Source organism: Schistocerca nitens, chromosome 5, assembly GCF_023898315.1.
Source record: "Schistocerca nitens isolate TAMUIC-IGC-003100 chromosome 5, iqSchNite1.1, whole genome shotgun sequence".
Taxonomy (NCBI): Eukaryota; Metazoa; Arthropoda; class Insecta; order Orthoptera; family Acrididae; genus Schistocerca; species Schistocerca nitens.
Window position 1 is genome coordinate 668,632,447 of NC_064618.1, and position 23,816 is coordinate 668,656,262.

Here is a 23,816-nt window from a genome sequence, read left to right on the forward strand (position 1 = left end):
AGTGTGAAGGGAAAAGACTGTAGAGGTCTGGGATAAGGGGCAGATTTTGGGAAAATCACCCAGAACTGCGGGTCAGGGGAGACTTACCATACAGGATGAGAAGGAAAGACTGATTTTTGGGAACTGCATCGGATGAGATTTGAAAACCTGAGAGCTTAATAGTAGAAGATGGGGTAATACACAGACAGAGATTACTGCTTAAACATCAAGCATGAGTTAATAAGAGTGAAAAGCTAAGTGCATTGTACGTAACAGAGCTGGGACGGGGGCGGTGAAAAATAGACGGGAAAGACAACGAAAGATGTAGAAAACTAAAATGAAGTGAAGCAAAGAATATTTACAGTGAATAAATGCTGAGACAGAAGAAATTAACATAAATTAAGGCCAGGTGGGTGGCGAGGACCAAGGACGTGTCGTAGTGCTTGTTCCCATCTGTGGAGTTCTGAGAAACTGGTGTCTGGGGGAAGAATACAGATGGTGCGTGAGGTGAAACAGACACCGAGGTCAGGAATGTCATGTTGTAGAGCATGCTTTGCAACAGGATATTGCGAGTTCCCAGTATACACCTACTGCCTACGCCCATTCATCCTAATTGGTAATTTGGTGGTAGTAATGCTGATGTAATAGGCCAAACAGTGTTTACATAACAGCTAGTATACGACGTGTCAATTTGCAGGTGGCTCTCCTGTTGATAGTATTTGTTTTGCCAGTTACAGGGCTATTATAGGTGGTGGTAGAAAGGTGCCTAGAGCAAATCTTGCAGAAGGTACAGTCAAGGGGGTAGTACACAAAAGGTAGGGAAATGGGTGCACCAACTGCTTCACCTTAGTTTTCTACATCTTTCATTGTCTTTCCCATCTATTTTTCACCACCACCCCTCCCATCTCTGTTACATACAATGCACTTAGCTTTTCACTCTTATTAACTCATGCATGATGTTTAAGCAGTAATCTCTGTCTGCATATTACCCTGTCTTCCACCTTTAAGCTCTCCGGTTTTCAAATCTCATCCAATGCATTCCCCAACAATCAGTCTTTCCTTCTCATCCTGTATGGTAAGTCTCCCCTCACCCACAGTTCTGGGTGACTTTCCCAAAATCTACCCCTTTTTCTAGACCTTCCCAGTCCTTTTCCTTCACCCCTCTTCCTTCCCCTTCAACCCTTCTGCCTGAAGAAAGAGCCAATGGCTCTGAAAGCTTGCCCATTACAACTGCCTTTTATGTGAGTGTTCTGCCGCCACTTGGTGAGTAGATTTTTTATCTATCCAATTAAATAATTTTGTCAATAATTGATTGTTTTCATTGTTATAAAACATGTAACTGGGTTGAGGAATTTTAGGCAGGGAGGATGCAGCATGTTATCTTGGATGGAGAGTCATCATCAGATGCAGAAGTAAGTTTGGGTGTGCTCCGAGAATGTTTGTCAGGACCCTTGCTGTTCATGTTGTATATTAAAGACTTGGCAGACAATATTAATAGTAACCTGAGTCTTTTTGCAGATGATGCAATTATCTATAATGATGTACTGTCTGGAAAAAAAAAACATAGTATCCTATGACGATAATATCAGAGTCCCTGTTGGAATCAGCCAACTCAAATAAATACCTGGGTAAAACACTTTGTGGTGACATGAAATGGAATGATCACACAGGCTCAATCATTGGTAAAGTTGATGGTAGGCTTCAGTTTATTGGTAGAATACTGGAGAAGTGCAATCAATCTGCTAAGGAGATAGCTTACAAATCACTCATGTGACCGGTTCTACAACATTGCTCAAGTGTGTGGGATGCATACCAAATAGGACTAACAGGAGCTATTGAACATATACAGAGAAGGACACCATGAATGGTCACAGCTTTCATTTGATCCATGCGAGAATGTCACAGAGATACTGAAGGAACTAAACTAGCAGACTCTTGAAGGTAGATGTAAACTATCCTTAGAAAGTCTACTAACAAAGTTTCAAGAACTGGCTTTAAATGATGACTACGGAAATGTACTACAATCCCCTATGTATGGTGCAGATATGGATCATAAGGCTATGATTAGAATAATTAAAGCATGCACATAGGCATTCAAACAATCATTCTTCCCATGCTTGATATGTAAATGGAATGGTAAAAAAACCCTAATAACTGGTACAATGGGATGTACTCTCTGCCATGTACTTCACAGTGGTATGCAGAGTATAAATGTGGATGTCAATGTTTATTTTATATTACTGGTGCTCTCTTGGACGTATAACAATACAGCACATCAATGTGTTAGCTGAAGCAATAATGAGGGAATAGATATGGGATCATGACTGTACAACAACAATGAAACAGTACAAGACATTGTTATTTGCAGTTGGTGCATTTTATACATAGGCGCACCTGCTCAAGCATTAATTATCAAAGTCAATACTCAAAATAACAAAGTAAAGTTATTAATGGATGTGCTAAATATACTCGACATTCAAATTTTAACACATCAGGAAAGCTGCTATAGGCATAAAAAATTATTCTGGATCAGGAGATTTACAGGATCTATACAAGAAAGCCAGCCACAAATGCTTCCAACGAACCACTGGTTTGAGACAAGTGTTTGTGCTTAAAGAAAATTTCACCAGTTCAGTGTTAATTTTCACATTTTCACATCAAATGAGGAAACAAGACATACACAATAATCAATTTGCTCTTTCCAAAAACCATCTAAAAATGAAAAACTCACGAAAACTGTATGACTTCTAGGAACTTCTAGAAGAAGTAACAAAATTCCTGTACACATCATAATATTACTGAGAGACTTCAAGGCACAAGTTGGTATGGAAAATAAAGAGAACAGTGAGACTATACCCAACACCTACAAAATCACATGAAAATCTTGTAAGACTGACATCTGATATATTTAAGCTAACTACAATATCAACACACTTATTGCTAATCTGCAGCAAGAGAAAAACATAACACTCAACAAACACCAAGAAGAATTTCACACTAATCGCGCACCTGTTATCTCTCTGTAACACACTGGTGTGCAAAACTTAATGATGAAAATAATTTTCACATGATATGTCACTGCCAAGTTAACATATTCTGATGAAATTTGGACCACACATAAAAAGAACTTGTACAGTATAGTACAGAGGGAAACTGAAAGAAATATGCAAAGAGACAAACAGTAATGACACTTTTATTGAAAGACAATATTTACACTGCAGTCACCACAATCCATGGGGGTCACCTGGACATTAAATAAGTGTGACATGGTTTTTAATAGGGTGTGCAATACCATGGACAGCAATACATGTAGTGCAATGTGCTCACATTGTTAAGGGGGTTCTTGTGATAGGTAATTTCATTCCTCCACGAGCTTGGCTGACAGCTCCTGGATGGTTGCTGGTGCATGTAAACATGCTGAAATATGTCTCTAAAATGCATCCCACATAGGCTCAAGGGGATTTAAGTCAGGGGAATGGGCAGGCCAGGCCATTCGGTGAATATTCCCTCATTCCGAGAGCACCTCCACCTGCACAGCTCAATGCGATCACACATTGTCATCCATAAAAATGAATTCCAGGCTGACTGTAACCCTGAAAAAAAAGCACATGTGGCTGGAGTATAGTGTTACAATAATTTTGATTTAGAGGTCAGTACACCCATGCAACATTATGCCTCCACACACCACAACCCCTGGACAACCAAAATGATTATGTTTGATAATATTCCTGGGTGCATTACATACCCTCATTTGGTGAGAGATGCAGACACCTAATGCACCCAGGAACACTGCTGAACATGATCATTCTGGTGGCCCAGGTGTTATAGTATGGGGGTACATGGGCATTCTGACCTCCAAATGTTTGAATACTGTACACTCACCTGTCAGCATTATTGAGACACACTACTCTGTGCATCTTTTCAGAGGTGCATTCAGCCCTGACTTCATTTTTATGTATGACAATATGCAACCACACTGAACTGCACTGGTGGACCAGCTCTTGGAATGAGAAGATATTTGGCACACTGACTGGCCTGATCATTTCCTTGACATAAATCCTAAGAAGATTGTTTACTTAAAACAACATGATCATTCTTCCATTACAAGCTACACATCATGTGGCGCACAGTCACATTCTGAAAGAAGTAAATGCAATGAAAAAGATTGACAAAGTAAGAGATATTGGTCAAAGTTCAGCTCCAGGTTTCTCAGCAGATGAAGTAATATTCCCAGTATACTCTGCACAGCCCCCAGAACTCGCATCATGTTACGTAACTTGTAGGAACACATTAATTGTGATGCTCTAACAGCTGATTGCTCAGAAACTTCATGGCATCAAATAACCAGAAAGCTTGACAGCAAAATCAATGAACTTGCTAATAAACTTGCTTCTCTCTATGACAAATATGTATCTACAAGCACAAACCATGTAAAAAAAACCTCCTGCATCATGGCTGAAAATTGAATTATTTCAAATAATGAGCAATAGGGATAGTTCCCATAGACTTTCAAGGCAAATCCAAAATTAGACCATTACGAAAAATACAGAAAGCTACAAAACAGAGTAAAGCAATGCGTTTGTAATGCCAAAATCAGGCACACTCGTTACCTTGCATGCAGTAATACGACACACACAACTCTGTGGAAGTATCTCGATAGCCTGGGTGTTGGAAAGGTGATATCAGAAACTGCTTTTCAAGGCTCAGCTGACAAATTGAATGAATTATTCTCTGCAACTCTTAAACTCTGTGTGGCAAAGAACTATCACCCAAAAGAATCCCCAAACTACAAAACTATCCAAAATGCTTTCCATCTCAAACAAGCAACAATTAATACAACAAGAAAAGCAATAATTAAAATCTCTTCTGAAGTATCATGCAACAATGGTATCAGCATGGCCACAATCTTCCAATCTGGAAGGGAGGAGCTGAGATGAGTAAAGCTGTGAGGACGGGTAATGAATTGTGCTTGCTTAGCTCAGATGGTAGAGCACTTACCCGCAACAGGCAAAGATCCCAAGTTCTAGTCTCAGTCTGGCACATAGTTTTAATCTGCCAGGAAGTTTCATATTAGTTCACACTCCACTGAAAAGTGAAAATTCATTCTTGAATAATGTCACCAATAGCTTAGTACCTGCATCAACTGACATTTAATTTTTCCTTCGATAATAGAATATATACTACTTTGCGGAAAAAAAAGTATAGTCCGACACATCCTTAAGATCAAAAACCTGCTATTGGTTACTGACCAATTAGCACGTTACCTGCTGTTTCCAATGTCCTGGAATATATTTCTCACCAAACATTTGTGCAGATTCAACCTATGTCACAAATATCAGTCCAGCTTTTGTAAACACCGCAGCACAAAAATTGCACTAATTAAGGTAACTGAAACCTTGAACTATGTCACCAACAACCATGAGGCATCAATACTGACAGTATTAGACTTTAGCAAAGCTTTTGTTACTGTCAACTTTGACATACTTCTCAGAAAAATGCAACAGCTAAATTTCTCTGATAGTGTGATGAAGTGGTTTGAAAGCTGCTTGAAAAACAGACAGCAATGTGTTGTCTACGGGAATGAAAATCTTCCTGGAAAAATGCCTCAGGAGTACCATAGGGATCAGTCTTAGGCCTTCTTTTGTTTCCTTATATGTCAATGACCTTACACTGGTTCTGTCCTTCTGCAAAATCATTTTCATACTGATGACCTCCAATTTTGACAAAGTGCCACACCTGAAAATATAAATACTATGATCATTTAGATGAATGATGTGATAAACCTGGGCCTTAAACTAAATGCAAAAAAATCGCACAGAAGCTTAGTATTCCATCAGAAATTAAGTCCAGAATTCTGTGAACAACTGAGTCCTGTTCAGCTTGACAGTATTCCAATACCATACAGAAAACTGTGGAGAACTTGGCAGTAACATTGAATGAGCATCTCAACTGGATAGATAATATTGATTGATTGGTTAATTTAGAGGGGTTATGGAACCAAAATGGCAAGGTCACCAGTCCCGGATAGAGAATAGCGTTGCAATATCTTGGAAGACTTCTGCTTGTCTCTCAAATTATGTAGCTATCACATGCTGTGTCTACTTCACTAGCTCCTTAGAGCACAAGCACCCAATTACCTCACATCTGAGATTAAACAACTTTCATGTAATCAGAATCTTAACCCAAGATACCATTTATCTAGTATCCTACCTGTGCCACTGACATGACAGAAACATTCGTAACACTCTTGGAACAAATTGTCCTGCACTCTGCACACAATTTGGCACACTGTTGCTATTAAGAAGTAGAGGGCATTCTGAGCAATTCAATGCACTGTTGCTATTACAGAAGTTGAAGGGTGTCCTATTGTAATAATGTTTTCCCTCAAAATTTAACATATAAAGCCAGCTTCCCCGATGTCAAATAGCAAAGCCAATGCTCCTGTCTTCTCTCAGTTGTTCTCCTTTCTCTTTTCCTTCCTCTCTGAGTCACCGTATCTTCTTTTTGCTTACATTCCTTAACTGTGTGTCACCATATTCCTCTTTCCCTCCCCTCTACACAACTTTTTCTTGTGTCCACTGCTGTTAGTGCACATTACTAAAAACCCTCCTTACCCTAATTGCTAAGAACTGCTGTACTTATCATGTATGAATATTAACTTTGTGCATGTATAATGTAATTGGATTCATAAAAAAGTCTACTCACCAAGCAATGGCAGGAGCACACACATACAAAGGTATTTAACTCAGCAAGCTTTCGGAGTCAGTGGCTCCTTCTTCTGGCAGAAGGGTTGGAGGAGAAGGAAAAAGACCAGTGAGGTTTAGGAAATGGGAGGGAGTTCAGAAAAGTCACCCAGAACCCTGGGTCAGGGAAGACTTACCAGACAGGGTGGGAAGGAAAGACTGATTGTTGGAGGCTCGTCCAGTGCAGTCCCCAACAATCAAGTCTTTCCTTCTCATCCTGTCTGGTAAGTCTACCCTGACCCAGGGTTCTGGGCGATTTTTCCAGACTCTATCCATTTCCTAAACCTCACCAGTCCTTTTCCTACATCCCTCTTCCTTCTTCTATAACCCTTCAGCCAGAAGGAGCCACTTGTTCCAAAAGCCTGCAAATTTAAATACCTTGATATGTGTGTTTTCCTGCAGCCAGTTGGTGAGTAGATTTGATTATTTTTGTTGATATATCTGTATGTATGCATTTTTTTATTTGTATCAACGTAATTTTTAAATGTAGTATAACATGCTTAGTGAAATACATGTAATGTATAATATGTACAATTCCCAGTTACTTTCAAGAGGGGACCTGATGCCCCTTATCTTGCCAGGTTAAATAAACCAATAACTAAATAAAAATAAATATACCTCTTTGGGTGTATGTGGGATGCACTGTGGAGCTGTACTGCGGCACTTCCACATGCACAAATGACCTTCCAGCAGTTGTCAAGTGTACTGGTGATAGAATGGAACACCCTACAACAAGAACTCCTTACTAACCTCATGACCAGCATGGGAGCATGTTGCAGAGAATAATGTGCCATCTGTTGTTCTCACATAAGCTATTAAGAACCATGTCTCACCTTTTATAATGTCCAGGGGGACATAATAAATCACAGCGACCTCAGCGTAATTATTGTCTTTGAAGAAAAGTGTTATTTCTGTTCATCTCATTGCATATTTTTTTCATTTACCTTCTGCACTATACCATAGCAGTTCTTTGTATGTATGGTCTAAGTTTAATTGAGCTATGTTACTTGGCAGTGTCACACCATGCAAAAATTACTTTTGTCCTTAAGTTTTGCACATGAGTGTACAAGTAATGTTTCAGGCTATCAAACCCAACTAGGGCCCTTGATAGATACCTTCATGAATGGATGACAGCAGTTTTAAAGTCACCCATTTAGAAGGGTTACAAATAGAATCATCAAACATTTAAGGCTTGCCTTATAATGAAAATTATCAATAAATAGCTAATAGCAACACACGGACATAAAAAAACTGCATTTGTCATGAAATCATTGATGAAGAGATCAAAACTGAAAACTCTTATCTAATAAATGGAAATGAGCGTATGGAATTGTTGGCTGGGAGGCCCCACCCGGGGAAGTTCGACTGCCAAGTGCAAGCCTTATTGCAGTCAACGCCACAGTGGGTGACTTGCATGCCGGTAATGAGGATGAATGATGATGAGTTGCTGTGATGCCTGCTGAATGAAATACAAGACAGACCAAGGAATGCAAGAGAAACCGCAGTGTACAGATGAAGAGATAGCAGGAAATGAAGAAGAGAATTAAGTAAGTTCAAACTTGTTGCCCCCACTCCTAATTTCCATAATCAGTTTAGGTTTCAGATATTTTACATTAAATTAACTCATTGCAATGTTGCATTAACTTACCCGGGGAGACACGGTCCACATTCATTTGGAGATTTTGAACAGTATTTCCACTCATGTGGCATCCTAAAATAGGTGGAACAGTTTGTGCAGGGGGCACATAGGCCAGTTTGATAGCAGAATTTCTTTTCTCCACATTCATGATCCTCTTCACACTGAAAAACAATGAACATATTTGAATTTATTAATTTATAATTTTACATTATCAAAAGATAAACTTTTATGACAAACATGACGATGATATGGTATCAAACACTTCACACACCATTTTATGACTTTAGAAAGTAAACAATAAGATTTACGATTTCTATCTGTTAAGATGTACAATATGTTCTTTTCACAAATGTTGCAATACATCGTGTTAAATACAAATATAGCAGATTACATTATAACTGCAGCATTCAGATTAAAGACAATATGTTTAACAAAATATTTGCTGGCAAATGAAATTGGTCACCGTTTCAAATGTGAAACACATATCGGTATACCAGAGGCGCCACGGTGAGAAAGAACCTTCAAGGTTGTGAAATGAGTTAAGAAGTACAACAGCAGAGAGAGTCACACTTTTTTTCTGTGGGACTTCAGCCGTTCACTTACATAATAAAATGGAACACCTGCAGCTGTCATTCTTGTGTTATTTTATTATATTGCAAACCATTTCAGTGACTCGAAACACCATCTTCAGGACTTAATTGACACTGAGAAGGTGAACTCCAATAGTATGCATGATTCCATAAGTGGCCAACACCTATGAACTGGCTTCCATGGTTGATGGATGCAAACACAACATTGATTTACAGTATTCTATGTAAGCCAGTTCACAGATGTTGGCTACTGATGGGATCATACATACAATTGGAGTTCACTCCCTCAGTGTCATTGAAGCCTGACGGTGTACTGAGTCACCGAAACTGGCTGCAACATAACATCATCAAAACGACATTTCATTATGTAAGACTCACACTTAGTTCATTTACTCAGGCTAATATATCAATAAAAATAATATTTTTTGAGAATATAATGTACTGGATAAATACAAATGGTCAGGCTGACCTGTTAAAATTCCTGGAATCTCTAAATAAATTCTCCAAATTAAATTTCACATGGTTCTATTCCAAATTTCATGCCACTTCTCTCGGTGTTGATCTCATCCTCACCAAAGGTCAGCTACATACTTCTGTTCATATTAAACCTACTAACAAACAACAGTATTTTCATATTTGCAGTTGCCATCCTTTCCCTGTCAAACATTCTGTCCCACACAGTCTCTGCATCTGAGGCAAACATATTTGTTCAGATGCAGATTCTTTAAAGCAACACACCACCGTTCTCACCTCAGCTTCGCTGGATGTAGTTATCCCACTAGCCTAGTTCAAAACCCAATTTCTCAGGCCATCACATCCAATTCTGGTACTGCTGGTCCCTCCAAAAACCAACTTAGGAGTACACCACTTGTCGCTCGGTTTTATCCTGGTCTTGATAGCTGATTAGCTATTTCGACAAAGTTATGACTTCCTCAAATCATGCCCTGAAATGAGATCCATTCTGTGAGATTTTTGCCAACCACACCTAGAATAGCTTTTTGTCACTCTCTCAATCTCCGCAGTATCTTTGTCAGACTCTATGCTCCTTCTGCACCCATCTTACTACCCTATGGTTCCTACTCCTGTGACTTGCCCTATGCACCCTCCTAGCATCACCTATATCAGCCTTGTAACTGGAAAGACAAATATTATCAAAGAAAGAGTCACCTGTGAAATGACACGTCATATACCAGCTGTTACGTAAACTATGTTCGGTCTTTTCCATCAGCATAACTACCCCCAAGTTAGGATGAATAGGCGTAGGTAGAGGGTGTATTCTGGTAGCAGAATATCTTGTTGCAGAGCATGTTCTACAACATGACAGTCATGACCTTGGTGCCTGTTTTATCACATGTGTCATCTGGTTTCTTCCTCCAGATGCCAATTTTTGAGAACTCCAAAGGTGGAAACTGGTGCTACATGTCCTTGGTTTTCGCCACCCACCTGGCCTTAATTTATGTTATTTTCTTTGGTCCAAGCATTTCTTCAGAGAACTATTCCTTTCCTCACTGTCTTTTAATTTTCTAAATCTTTCATTTTCTGACCTGCCTTTTTTCACTGTCAGCCTCTTACCTCTATCACATACAATGCATATAGCTTGTTGCTCTTATTAACTCCTGCACTAATCTCTTTCTGGCATAATACCCTATCTTCCACCTTTGCTTCACACAGGTTTGCAAATCTCTTCCAGTGCAGTCCCCAACAATGTCTTTTCTTATAATCCCATCTGCTAAGTCTCCCCTGACCCAGGTTTCTGGGAGACTTTTCCGAACTCTACCCCTTTCCCTAAACCTCATCAGTCCTTTTATACCCCACCCTTCCTTCCCCTTCAACCCTTCTGCCAGTAGGAGGAGCCACTGGCTCTGAAAGTTTGCAAATTGTAATATCTTTTATAAGCATGTTCTCCTGCCACCACTTGGTGAATAGATTTTTTACATTACATTAGTTCATTCACTATACTTTCCTCTTGGTGGATCATACAGTGGGTTCATAATGCTTCTCGAGTGGGAGCTATGACTTTATCGTAATCCAGTACAGTCCCTCACATTTTCCCTTACATTTATCGCAAGCAATTGCACTTTCAGCAATGAAAATATTGATGACACCAAAAATCCTATTGGGGGTAGTCATTTCCATGACAGGTCCATTAAGCAGAAAATTCTTGCACACTGCTCTTATCAGCAAAACAAGTATATGCCATCAAATGGATATTTTTTTAAATTTATATAAATATCCAGTATGTATTATAGGTAGTTTATAAACTCAGAATGACTTGTAATTTTTAATTATATGAATATTTTCAACTCCCCCCCCCCTTTTCCCTCCGTTACAAGTCTGCTTCTTGAAGAATGCCAGTTTTGTTGCATACCAATTAAGTATAAACAAACCACAGGTAATAATAAATCATGACTCTTACTGAAATAAACAAAAAACAAGACTTCTAGCGGTGGATACATCGTGGCAGTAAAAACTACTCTGGAAATTTCCTGAATAACTCAAATGTAAGTACACACAATGGGCACAACATGTGGTCAAACAGAGAACAATGACAGTACCTCAGTAAGAAACAAGGCCTGTCCATCTATCTATCTATATCCGGATCCCACGCCAGCATGCTGCCGAGTCCTCTCCATTTGGCTTGATCCTCCCACCACTTTTCTTCCTCCATTTGCTGTCAGGTCACACCTCTCCTTTCCACAGATATTTTCACTCCCATTTTCCACCGTGTTCTTGGGCGCCCTCTAGGTCTTTTCCCATCCATCTTTAGTTCTTCCATAATTTTGGGGAGTCTCTGCCCATGCATCCTCTTAACATGCCCATACCATGCCTGTCCATATGGAAGCCAAATGTCTATGGTGTGGAATAAAACAGCACAAATCAGTCTCCACAGGATATTCAATTACCATAAGGTGATTTTCCACAAGAGAGCAGGTGGTATACATCGGCAAGCTGAGCCAAGTACAACCAAGATGGTCCAAGGTAGTCCTTAAATCAGCTGCTGCTGTTTATCCTCATGATCTGGCATCGGTTGGTTTATACTCCACTGGATCTCGCTGAACATAAGGATGATTATATAAACTGATCCATTGATATGTTCAGCAGAACTACAAGACCCCTCCTCTCCTGGAAGGCATGTATCACATTTTGACAACCTATTAAAAAATCTGATTGATGTTTAAGTGAGTCAAACGGTAGGGGCCACTGCTAGCTAATCTTATTTTTTCTAGAAAATCACATGGTTGCTGTATTGCCTCTTTTGTAGGTAAATGCAGAGCACTGTCAAGCACATGCAGCTGCATGCCAGCTATGCTGCCCCTCACCACTGCAGTATTTCAATCATAAAATTATTTTATTCAAGCTATTATACTTTTATAGTTCGCTGATAAACACCAAGCTTTCTTCTTATTTACAATGTTTACACTGCAGAACTACCAGCTCCAGTACAACTTATTCATTGTGTAGGCACCATGACACTATTAATAATGTATGTAAAGCAATCATCAAGCTGAAGATTGTTTTGAACACCACAGTACTTTACCGGGCATAACAATGTTGGACGTGGAATGTGCTTGTCTTCCTCCGACCTCTGAAGTGACCTACCGAACCAGCTATTGGGGAACCTTCAAATTAACGTGGATTCTGAACCATGGTGCAACTAAGCATTTTTCACATCAACAAACATTGCCAGAGGTGAAAGAAGTGGTGAATGGTAGATAAAACTCCCAAAATTAAGCGGGGATCAAACCTGAGACCTTTGGATTTGTAGTTGGACACTTTACCACAGAGCCAACAAATCATGTTCAATCAGCTACTATGAGAAAATAAGATGCTAACTGCTACTGACTCATGTTGTCAAATTCACTGCTATGACACATTACTCAAAAAGCTGTTCAAATCAATTTCATTAAGAATTAAATTCTACAGCCTTCAAATTTATTCTCTTGAGTATTTGTTGTCACCACCTTTTTTTTCATTTACTACTACTACTATTAACAGCAAGATGTATACTATTACCCAGCAGGGTTAATGTGTTTTATGTAAACAATCTCAAAAAATAAATAGCTAATTGAGCATTTAAGTTACAGTAAAACCCCCTTTTTATAATTTTCAGTGGACCGACCCAAAAGAGTGTAAAATGCAGGGAAGTGTTAAACACAGGAAGGCAAAGGAAACAACAACAAAAATTAATAAATTACACTTACTGTCATTCTCTTTATATTGTTCAAAATATGAAATTAAAACAATTTAAATTTTGGCTATTTAAAAAAATCTGAAATAATTAATTGTTTTTGTTTCTTTCTAATAGCAGTTAGCACTACTTGTCTCTCCACAGTATCCAATGCATCAAACACAATCATCACCTCATGTACTACCAGTGCAAAGCCTTGAAAAGTTCCAATCATGGCCAATGTGTAAATAAAACACAGAAGCAAAAGTCTTACTTGATACCACATTAAAAAGCTATGCATACTCTAATGTGAGACTTATTACTGATAATCAATAAAAATTATGGTAAATAATTGTAACACAATACTGATTAAAACACCAAAGTTGGCAGTCTTTGTAAATGGAGAAGAACAGGCACAAAACCTACAACTTGATGGCTACAAGGTGGTCACTCGGTTCAGGGACGTTCTAGGTGACAAAGAGGGTGGAAATTGCAGTCATGTTATGGATAATCTTGAAGAGGAATGTTTACATCTGACATCAGGTCATACCAATCTAAACTGAGAACCTAGAATTAACATGTTTCACGTGGAAGTCACAATAATTCCTGAAAGCCCATTATAGAGACAGCCATCTTCAAAAGCAGTTTTTATTAGTATAAATGACTGTAAAATTAAATTAAAGCTGCTTTAATACAATGCAATGAGCAGAAAGAAGGTTGCTACAACAGTCACTATCATCAGATCGTGATTATCACTGAAGCAGTAACTCAGCATACTTTCCCACCCTTTCCAACACTGTGAACTTGTAACACAGGCAACCGTGATTCAACACGCTGACAATGAAAATCTTGAGTACCACACTAACATTCAGTTACAGGATCAATAACTTTGCGTATATTTTGCACTTTTCGCTTTGTTCCAAGACTGACGTTGAGCATGAATATTAAAATGCGGAATGTTGTAGCACGGAATTGTCAAATGACAGGAAATCATTGTATTGAGAGAATATGACTTCTGTTAGGACAGACAAAAATTAACATAAAAAACAGGAAAATGTAAAGTGTGGGAACATAAAAATGTGGTTTTACTGTCCCTAGTAGCACGTAGAACCACTTTTGACTTAAGGGACACAAAGAATAGTGGTACTTATCCACAACCGTTCAACAATAATATACAATTCATGGAGGAAGTCAGAACAGTATCAAATATAACACCAGCATCCCAAATATGCATTTGAAGATTAACTGGATGTGACATCACAGCCAGGAAGCACGCTCATCCATGTACAGTAGTGGTAATTTCTGTAAAATTATAACAGATAAAATTGCCAATTAAAGATGACACAACATTACTTCACTCCTTTAGTGGAAGGCAATGGGACAAGCTTTCGCAAAGGTTGCACTGATACATGACAGAGGATGAAATAAGAGGGGTAGATAAAGCGTTAACTAACAATTAAAAAAAAATAAAGTTACATAATTCACTTTTGTTTGTTTGCAAGCACACGTCTGCGGTCCTGGACATACTGAAATTCTCACACCACGGTTTCTCAGCAAGCCGCTTGGGGAGCCAAAGCAAAATGGCATAGCCCTTTGGTAGAATGGAGATGGGCTGCAACATTTAGCATTGGCTCCCCAAGCAGAATGCTAAGACACTGTAATGTGGGGATTTCCATTTGTACCAGGACTGCAGACATTGTATGTGGTAACAAACAAGAGATTCCAGAATGAAATTTTCACTCCGCAGTGGAGTGTGCTTGATATGAAACTTTGTGGCAAATTAAAACTATGTGCCAGGACAAGACTTACACTTGGGACCTTTCCCTTTCATGGGAAAGTGCTGTACCAACTGATCACCCCAAGTGCAAGTCATGACCCATTCTCAAAGCTTTACTTCTGCCAGTACTTCACCTCCTACCTTTTGAACTTCACAGAAGCTCTCCTGCGAAATTTGCAGGATTATCATTCCTGGAAGAAAGGATGTTGTGGAGAAGTGGCTTAGCCACAGCCTTGGGGTTGTTTCCAGAACAAAATTTTCACTCTGCAGTGGAGTCTGCACCGATATGAAACTTCCTGGCAGATTAAAACTGTGTGATGGACCAATACTCAAACTTGGGACCTTTGCCTTTTGTGGGCAAGTGCTCTACCAACTGAGTTACCCAAGCATGACTCCCAGGCCAATTTCCAACAGTAACTCATCGCCTACCTTCCAAGTGTCAAAGGTCTTGAGTCGGAATCTTTCTGGAATGCAGTTTTAATGTGCCAGGTAGTTTCATATCAATTCATGCTCCACTGCAGAGGAAAAATTTCGTTCTGGAAACATTCTCTAGGCTGTGGTCAAGCCATGTCTCCACAATATCCTTTCTTCCAGGAGCGCTTTCCTGAGAGTTTCGCAGGACAGCTGTAAAGCGGAAGATTTGACATGAGATACTGATGGAAGTAAGCTGTGAGGATGGATCCTGACTTGTGCATGTATAGCTCGGTGGAAAGAGCAGAGGCAGAGGTTCCGAGTTCAGCTCTCAGTCTAGTGCTCTGTTTTATTCTGCCAGGAAATTTCAAACAAAAGATTAATTAAATAACTTTATTTTTGCAAAGTGATAATTAAAACTTAATGACAACTTCTCACATACATTTATTTTAAACAAGGGTCTTTCACATTTCTCTAAAACATGCTCCAGTTTCTTGAAGATGTCACACTGTCTCAGTCTCTCATACTGTCAATACAAACTCTGCAATGGTGTTAGAGAGTACCCATTATTTGTACCACAGATTATAAGATTAGACAGTGAGTGCTTGCTTGCTTGAAAATTAACAAACTAATCTTCTACTTTAAAAAAAAAGTAAGCTGGTTAACTAGTTGTGATCCTAACAGAAGCAATATAAAACTGGACCCAATCAGATGCTGCGAGGCAAAGTTTGACATGGTATTCAAACTACAATGCACACACACACAAACACTACACATATTTTGCTGATTTTCACTTGTAAATAACACTTTTGCACTTTGCAAAACACAATGTTATTGTTGCTGGTATGTTTCCAGTCCCTGTTGACGCTCACTTGTTCTGATGACAGATTGGTGCCAAATTGCTTCAGCTATGCTGTCCTCCCTCAGCTGTATCCAGCTGACGTAGATTCCATTTCTGGGCAGTTTATTACCAATTGAACATTGACATGAAATTGTGAAGTTTCATTCACCTATCTTGGCAACTTCCTTAAAGTAATCTCATGTGACACAACTTTTACACTTTGGGAACATAACAGAAAAATGTAATTTCTCTAATGATTTTTCTTTGGGATGTGGCAAGTAAATTTTCTTGAATGTGTGCTGTGGTTGTCCCATGGCTAGGCCTCAGACTACTAACACAAAAATTCTGTGTTTTATCTGCAGTTGGCTTTAGAAAGTTCTCACACAAATGTTCAATTGATAATAAACTGTCAAGAAATGGAATCTACGTCAGCTGGATACAGCTGAGGGAGGACAGCATAGCTGAAGCAATTTGGCACCAATCTGTCATCAGAACAAGTGAGTGTCAACAGGGACTGGAAACATACCAGCAACAATAACATTGTGTTTTGCAAAGTGCAAAAGTGTTATTTACAAGTGAAAATCAGCAAAATATGTGTAGTGTGTGTGTGTGTGTGTGTGTGTGTGTGTGTGTGTGTGTGTGTGTGTGTGTGTGCATAATACCAACATATGAGAATGCAGATGAGAAAGGATTTTTAAAAGCTAACTGAAAATAATCACAAAATTTAGTTCTGAAATATTTAGACATAACAAAATTAAATTAATTTAACTTTAACTAAAATTAGTTAAAGTTAACTGTCAATTCAACAACCAAATTCACAGTAACATCAATATCCAGTAATTTACAAAAGGGTCCTTTTGTTTGGATCATCAGTCTTCTGACTGGTTTGATGCAGCCTGCCATAATTCCTCTCCTGTGCCAACCTCTTCATCTCAGAGTAGCACATGCAACCTTCGTCCTCAATTATTTGCTGTATGTATTCAAATCTCTGTCTTCCTCTACGGTTTTTGCTCCCTACAGCTCCCTCTAGTACCATGGTAGTCATTCCCTCATGTCTTAACAGATGTCCTATCATCACTGTTTTCCATACATTCCTTTTCCTCTCCAGTGCTGTACAGAACCTCCTCATTCCTTGCCTTATCAGTCCATCTAATTTTCAACATTTGTCTGTAGCACAATATCTCAAATGCTTCAATTCTCTTCTGTTCCGGTTTTCCCACAGTCTATGTTCCACTACCATACAATGCTGTACTCCAGACATACATTCTCAGAAATGTTTGATACTAGTAGACTTCTCTTTGCCAGAAATGCCCTTTGACCATTGCTAGTCTGCTTTTGATGTCCTCCTCACTCCATCTGTCATCGGTTATTTTACTGCCTCAGTAGCAGAATTCCGTAACTTCATCTACTTCATAACCATCAATACTGATGCTAAGTTTCTTCCTGTTCTCATTTCTGTTACTTCTCATTACTTTCTTTGATATACTCTCAGTCCATATTTTGCACTCATAAGATTGTTCATTCCATTCAGCAGATCATATAACTCATCTTCACTTTCACTCAGGATAGCAGTGTCATCAGTGAATCGTATCACTGATATCCTTTCACCTTGAGTTTTAATTCCACTTCTGAACCTTTCTTTTATTTCCATCATTGCTTCTTTGATATACAGATTGAACACTAGGGGAGAAAGACTACATCCCTGTCTTACACGTTTTTAATTCAAGCACTTCATTCTTGATCATCCACTCTTATTATTCCCTCTTGGCTCTTGTACATTTTGTATATTACCCGTCTCTCCCTATAGCTTACCCTATTTTTCTCAGAATTTCGAACATCTTGCACCATTTTAAATTATCAAATGCTTTTTCCAAGTCAAAAAAATCCTATGAATGTGTCCTGATTTCTCTTTAGTCTTGCTTTCATTATCAACCGCAACATCAGAATTGCCTCTCTGGTGCTTTTACCTTTTCTAAAGCCAAATTTGATCATCATCTAGCACATTCTCAATTTCCAGTCTTCTGTATATTATTCTTGTCAGCAACTTGGATGCATGAGCTGTTAAGCTGACTGTGCAATTATTATCACACTTGTTGGCTCTTGCAGTCTTTGGAATTGTGTAGATAGTATTTTTCTGAAAGTCAGATGGTATATCACCAGACTCATATTCTATACACCAATGTGAATACTCGTTTAGTTGCCACTTCACCCAATGATTTTATAAATTCTGATGGGATGTTCTTATCTATCCCCTCTGCCTTATTTGATCTTAATTCCTCTAAAGCTCTCTTAAATTCTGATTCTAATACTGGATCCCCTATCTCTTCTATATCAACTCCTGTTTCTTGTTCTATTACATCAGACAAATCTTCTCCCTCACAGAGACTTTCAATGCATTCTTTCCATCTATCCATTCTCCTCTGCATTAACAGAGGAATTCCCATTGCACTCTTAATGTTACCACCCTTGCTTTTAATGTCACCGACAAATGTTTTGACTTTCCTGTATGCTGAGTCTGTCCTTCCAACAATCATTTCTTTTTCGATTTCTTCACATTTTTCATACAGCCATTTTGTCTTAGTTTCCCTGCACTTCCTGTTTATTTCATTCCTCAGCAACTCGAATTTCTTTATTCCCGAGTTTCCCTGAACACTTTTGTATTTTCTCCTTTCATCGATCAACTAAAGTATTTCTTTTTTTACCCATGGTTTCTCTGCAGTTACCTTCTTTATACTTATGTTTTTCTTTCCAACTTCTGTGATGGCCCTTTTTAGAGATGTCCATTCCTCTTCAACTTTACTGCCTACTGAGCTATTCCTTATTGCTGTATCTATAGCCTTAGAGAACTTCAACCGTATCTTGCCATTCTTTAGTACTCCCAGTTCTTTGCGTATTGATTCTTCCTGACTAATGTTTTAAACTTCAGCCTACTCTTCATCATTACTCTATTACGATCTGAGTCTATATCTGCTCCTGGGTACGTCTTACGATCCAGTATCTGATTTTGGAAACTCTGTCTGACCACGATGTAATGTAACTGAAATCTTCCCGTGTCATCCAGTCTTTTCCAATCATACCTCCTCCTCTTATGATTCTTGAACTAAGTATTTGGTATTACTAGCTGAAGTTTGTTACAGAACTCAATTAGCCTTTCTCCTCTTTCATTCCTTGGCCCAAGCCCATATTCTCCTGTAATCTTTTCTTCTACTCCTTCCCCTACAACTGCATTCCAGTCTCCCATGACTATTAGATTTTCATCTCACTTTCCGTACTGTATTACCCTTTCAATATCCTCATACACTTTCTCTATCTCTTCATCTTCAGCTTGCGATGTCGGCATGTATACCTGAACTATCATTCAGTGTTGGTTTGCTGTCAATTTTGACAAGAACAACCCTATCACTGAACTGTTCACAGTAACACACTGGCTGCCCTACCTTCCTATTTATAACGAATCCTACTCCCATTATACCACTGTCTGCTGCTGTTGGTATTACCCTATACTCTTCTGACCACAAATCCTTGTCTTCTTTCCATTTCAGTTCACTGACCCCTACTATATGTAGATTGAGCCTCTGCAACTCCCTTTTCAGATTTTCTAGCCTCCCTACCACATTCAAGCTTCTGACATCCCATGTCCTAACTCGTAGAACATTATGAAACCTAGCAAGGTGCAGTGACTCCAATTTTTATAATCCCATTTCTTAAATAAACATTTTTCTTTTGTTTTTCTGATAACTTTTCTACAGAAGGAAGGAAGATTGGGTTTAATGTCCCATCACCATACAGGTCATTAGAGACAGAGCACAAACTCGGATTGTGTCAACGATGGGGAAGAAAATTGGCCATGCCATTTCAAAGGAACCATCCTGGCATTTGCCTGTAGCGATTTAGGGAAATAATGGAAGATCTAAATCTGGATGGCTGGTCACGAATGCAATTTCAGTGTGCTAACCACTGTGCCACCTCACTCGGTCCACCTCTTCTAGAAATAAGATGGTGCTTGTGGTGGTATGTATAGGGCACATTCAACAGTGTGGTCATCAGTGCTCATACTCAACTAAAAGGCATAAACTATATCAACATACCATTGCTAGATTCTGTCAAGATGTATTTTGCTGACTTTTACCATTAAATGTGTAGTTTGCAGACCACTGGAAATAACAGTGTTAATTATTTTATATTTAAACATTTTAGTTAAAGAAATATTCACAGTTTTGGAGTTACACAAACCACATGCACTTCAGAGTCAGACCTCACTAATAATTATTTGTTTTAGCATTTACATTCCTTATTTAAAAGAATCTGTTCTCCTCTTTCAAATAAACTCTTTACTTTTTCCAAATAACTTTGTATTTCAAAAGTAATCTTTATTCAAAATCAGTATGTTTAAATCTTAGCCCTTTTGAAATACCAGTGTTACTAGTTTTTTTCTGTTTCCAAAAATTGATGCTTTTACTAAAATAACAGGTTAGTTTATGAAATATGCAAATTAATAAAATTAAGCTTCCAAAAAATTTTTGGCAGACTGTTGTAGATCTGAGTGCATGCCAAAACTTCCACCCCATAAAATACCACCATTATTTGTACCCATTTAAGGGCATTCAGCAATGTGAACCCCAATAACAACTGTGTTTAAAGTGAATCCATTCTATGTTATTTTCCGTCTCAAGTTAATATTTAAAATGTAATAGCTTTCAACATTTTGTAATTTCTGTCTTACATGTGTCTTTAAATAAGTGTTGCACACAAAGCCCGAGTGAGTCGGGATTTAGCATTCACGGAGGGCAACAACTGTTACACAAAATTTGCTGACCGCATGAGAATATGAGTGATTTTATTTCCAGAAATGCCAATAAACCAGCGGTTTCAAAAGTTAAATTACTAACTGTTGTGTAACTTCATTGACTGTCCCACACCACTACTGAACGTGTTGTATTGTGTCTCTTCACAAGAGATCTCAAGAAGCCGGGATAAAGAAGAAACAAGAAGAAGGCTATGGAAGAGGCATTGGTATACCAGGGAGTGGAATGGAAACAGTAAGGATGATGACTAGATGAAGTTTAGGCCAGGGGGACTGCAGAAACAGGAATGTACTGGAGACAGAGAGAAGGGTAGAGGGGGTCAGGTTTCAAATAATGTATGTCACTTGTTCATCAGTTATGTTGTCATTTTTGCAGTTAGCCACAGTTTAGACTGGTCATTCACGAGGGCAGACAGCGTATAAGTAATACGCACATGGAACCCTGTACAACAACTGCTGCATGAATAGATTACTCTCAAAAGTGACTTCTGTTTATTAAATTCACTTGCCCGTGCTCCTGTATCCCTTGTAAATTTTCCTACCCCACATGCAACTGATTTTTGATACTTAAATCCCCATCTTCTAGAGGCCACCAATAAAAGAGCTCTCAAGTGCAGTGCCAACCAAGACCCCTACCCTGCCTAGTTCACATGACCCTGACAACCACCAGCATGGACGAGTGAATATAATAAACAGGAGTAAAGTAATATAGCTGAGATGGTCCCTGTCCACCATCCTGTGCAATCAGTAAACATTCACTAGTTCCTGTGAAATCTGTAAACATTCACTAGTGAGCCCAAGCAGAGAATCTTTCTATACACTAACCATCCATAATGGGGCAGCCCACAGGAAGAGGAGACAGGTTTGTTGAGGCTGGGAGCTGGTAAAAGAAGGTACAGGAAGGGAGAAGCACTCAGGTGACGAACTTTGGGATGCAACTAATGGTCTAGGTAGTTATTAGTAGTTGTACTGCATAGATGAGATGAGATTATAGTGGTAGGTTTGATAGAAGAGGTGACTGACACAGATTGTTATTTGTTGCTGCTGATTCAAAGTAAGCAGCTTTCTTGTGAGAGATATTTGCTTGTATCTACACCTTAAAGCATTTATCTTATTAAAATTTTAGAAGACTCACCATTTCCACAAAAAATGATTTTATGCTTTTCCAAATACAACAGAGTTCAGAAAAAAAATAAAGTTTGCAAAACTACTGTGATTTACCATATATTGTGTTGGATAAGTTCCACATGAGCTGATAGACCCAGCACGCTATGTATTACAATCTGTGTAAAAACTAATGATAGGAATCCATACTTATATAATAATCTGTTAGATGCACTAGGATTACGCACCTCAATAATAAGATTTTTTCCTCCCACTTCCTGAAACAGAAGAAATAATCACTGTATTTCATACCAAAAGTGTGGTTTACAGATATGATTCATCCACTGAGCCTTGCTCAAAATACACCAATGCTGATCTACATGTTTATCAAAGAATACAGATGTACTGTGTTTACATTACCAGGATCAAATACGATTTTGTTCAGTTGTTTTTATGCTACAGCAAAGACTTGAGCTCTGCATCTTCAGATCAACAGCAAAGTAGTTTAAAAATCAATAGAATGTACTTTGTATCTGAATACTTTAGCTTATACAGGTAAGGCAAATGAAGAGAAATTTTACAGGCTCATCTAGAACAAAACTAGTCACCCTCTAGGAGAAACTGAACATAGAAGAATATTTAAATATGATGCAGTTCCAACATTATAAAACCATATTAACTACAAAGAAAAGGTAGTGAGCTCCAAATACAGTGCAGGACTGCATATATTTATTTATTGTCTTATTTATTTATCCATTGGTCATTCTGATAACAGTAAGCAACATGTCACAAAATAACATTTAGTTGAAACATAACATACAACATGAAAGATATTCCTTGTGAAGCTGTAACAAAAAAGAATACAAACTAATATAAACATCAATACACTAAAAAAGACTAGACCCTTGAAACAGCTGGCATCTCTGCTACATTCTACACTAATTTCTGACTGGCAATTGTTGAAAATTAAAAGCCTGTAAAGACCCCAAAAAGTTAGATCAAAGTTATAAACCTATGATATTAATAATTATGTATTTTAGAATTTTGTAAGGCACTTTGCACAGAGTACATCAGGCTGAATATAGTTAGTATGTGGTGTACTGATGCAGATTCTACAACATCTTTAATATACCCTAAAACATTTGATTCAGTATCACATCAAACTACAACAGACAAAGTATTTTTCCATAGTTTTTAATGTCTGGACTCTCTCTCTCTCTCTCTCTATCTATCTATCTATCTATCCATCTATCTCAAGACATGAAGGTATATTTGCCAACTCAGATCACAAAATTATGGACAATTTTCAGTGATAATTTCACATGTAGGTGACTCACAGCACACAAAGGCAATATCTATGACGAATGATAGGATGAGATAGTATAATCTAAAGTGCATGGAAGGCTTGTCACAGGTTTCAGTTATTTTGAAAGATAGTGTGGCTTATCCAAGAAGAAGACGACCAACAAAATCAGTGTGTAGAATCTATACTAAATATGATTAATGCATACAGTAAGAAAATGAGAGCATAGACAATGATTTATAATTGTTAAACATGTACAGAAAGGTTGAAACAAAAGACACACATTCAAATTAGCTAATGTTTTGAGACAAATGCTAACTATCTCAATAGAAACAACTTGAAAATATTTCACAATCCATTTTCAGTTAACATTATGTTAGCTATTTATGTCCAGTGAAATTTAAAATAATCTACTATTAAAAGAAGGAAAGTGTTACTTAGTTTCACATTCTATGCA

At 38.2% G+C, this 23,816-nt stretch overlaps 1 protein-coding gene across 5 annotated transcripts in view; it reads right to left on the bottom strand.

Annotated features, from left to right (window-relative positions):
• The window catches only part of LOC126259795 (uncharacterized), a 113,094-nt gene that overhangs the window by 72,820 nt on the left and 16,458 nt on the right, over window positions 1-23,816 (bottom strand). For all 5 annotated transcript variants that reach the window (XM_049956811.1, XM_049956812.1, XM_049956813.1 and 2 more), the window contains exons 3-4: window positions 22,305-22,334; window positions 8,371-8,522 (exon numbers count right to left, since the gene is read on the bottom strand). In XM_049956811.1, the coding sequence (XP_049812768.1) occupies window positions 8,371-8,522; window positions 22,305-22,334 (182 nt within the window). The remainder of the gene's footprint in view (window positions 1-8,370; window positions 8,523-22,304; window positions 22,335-23,816) is intronic.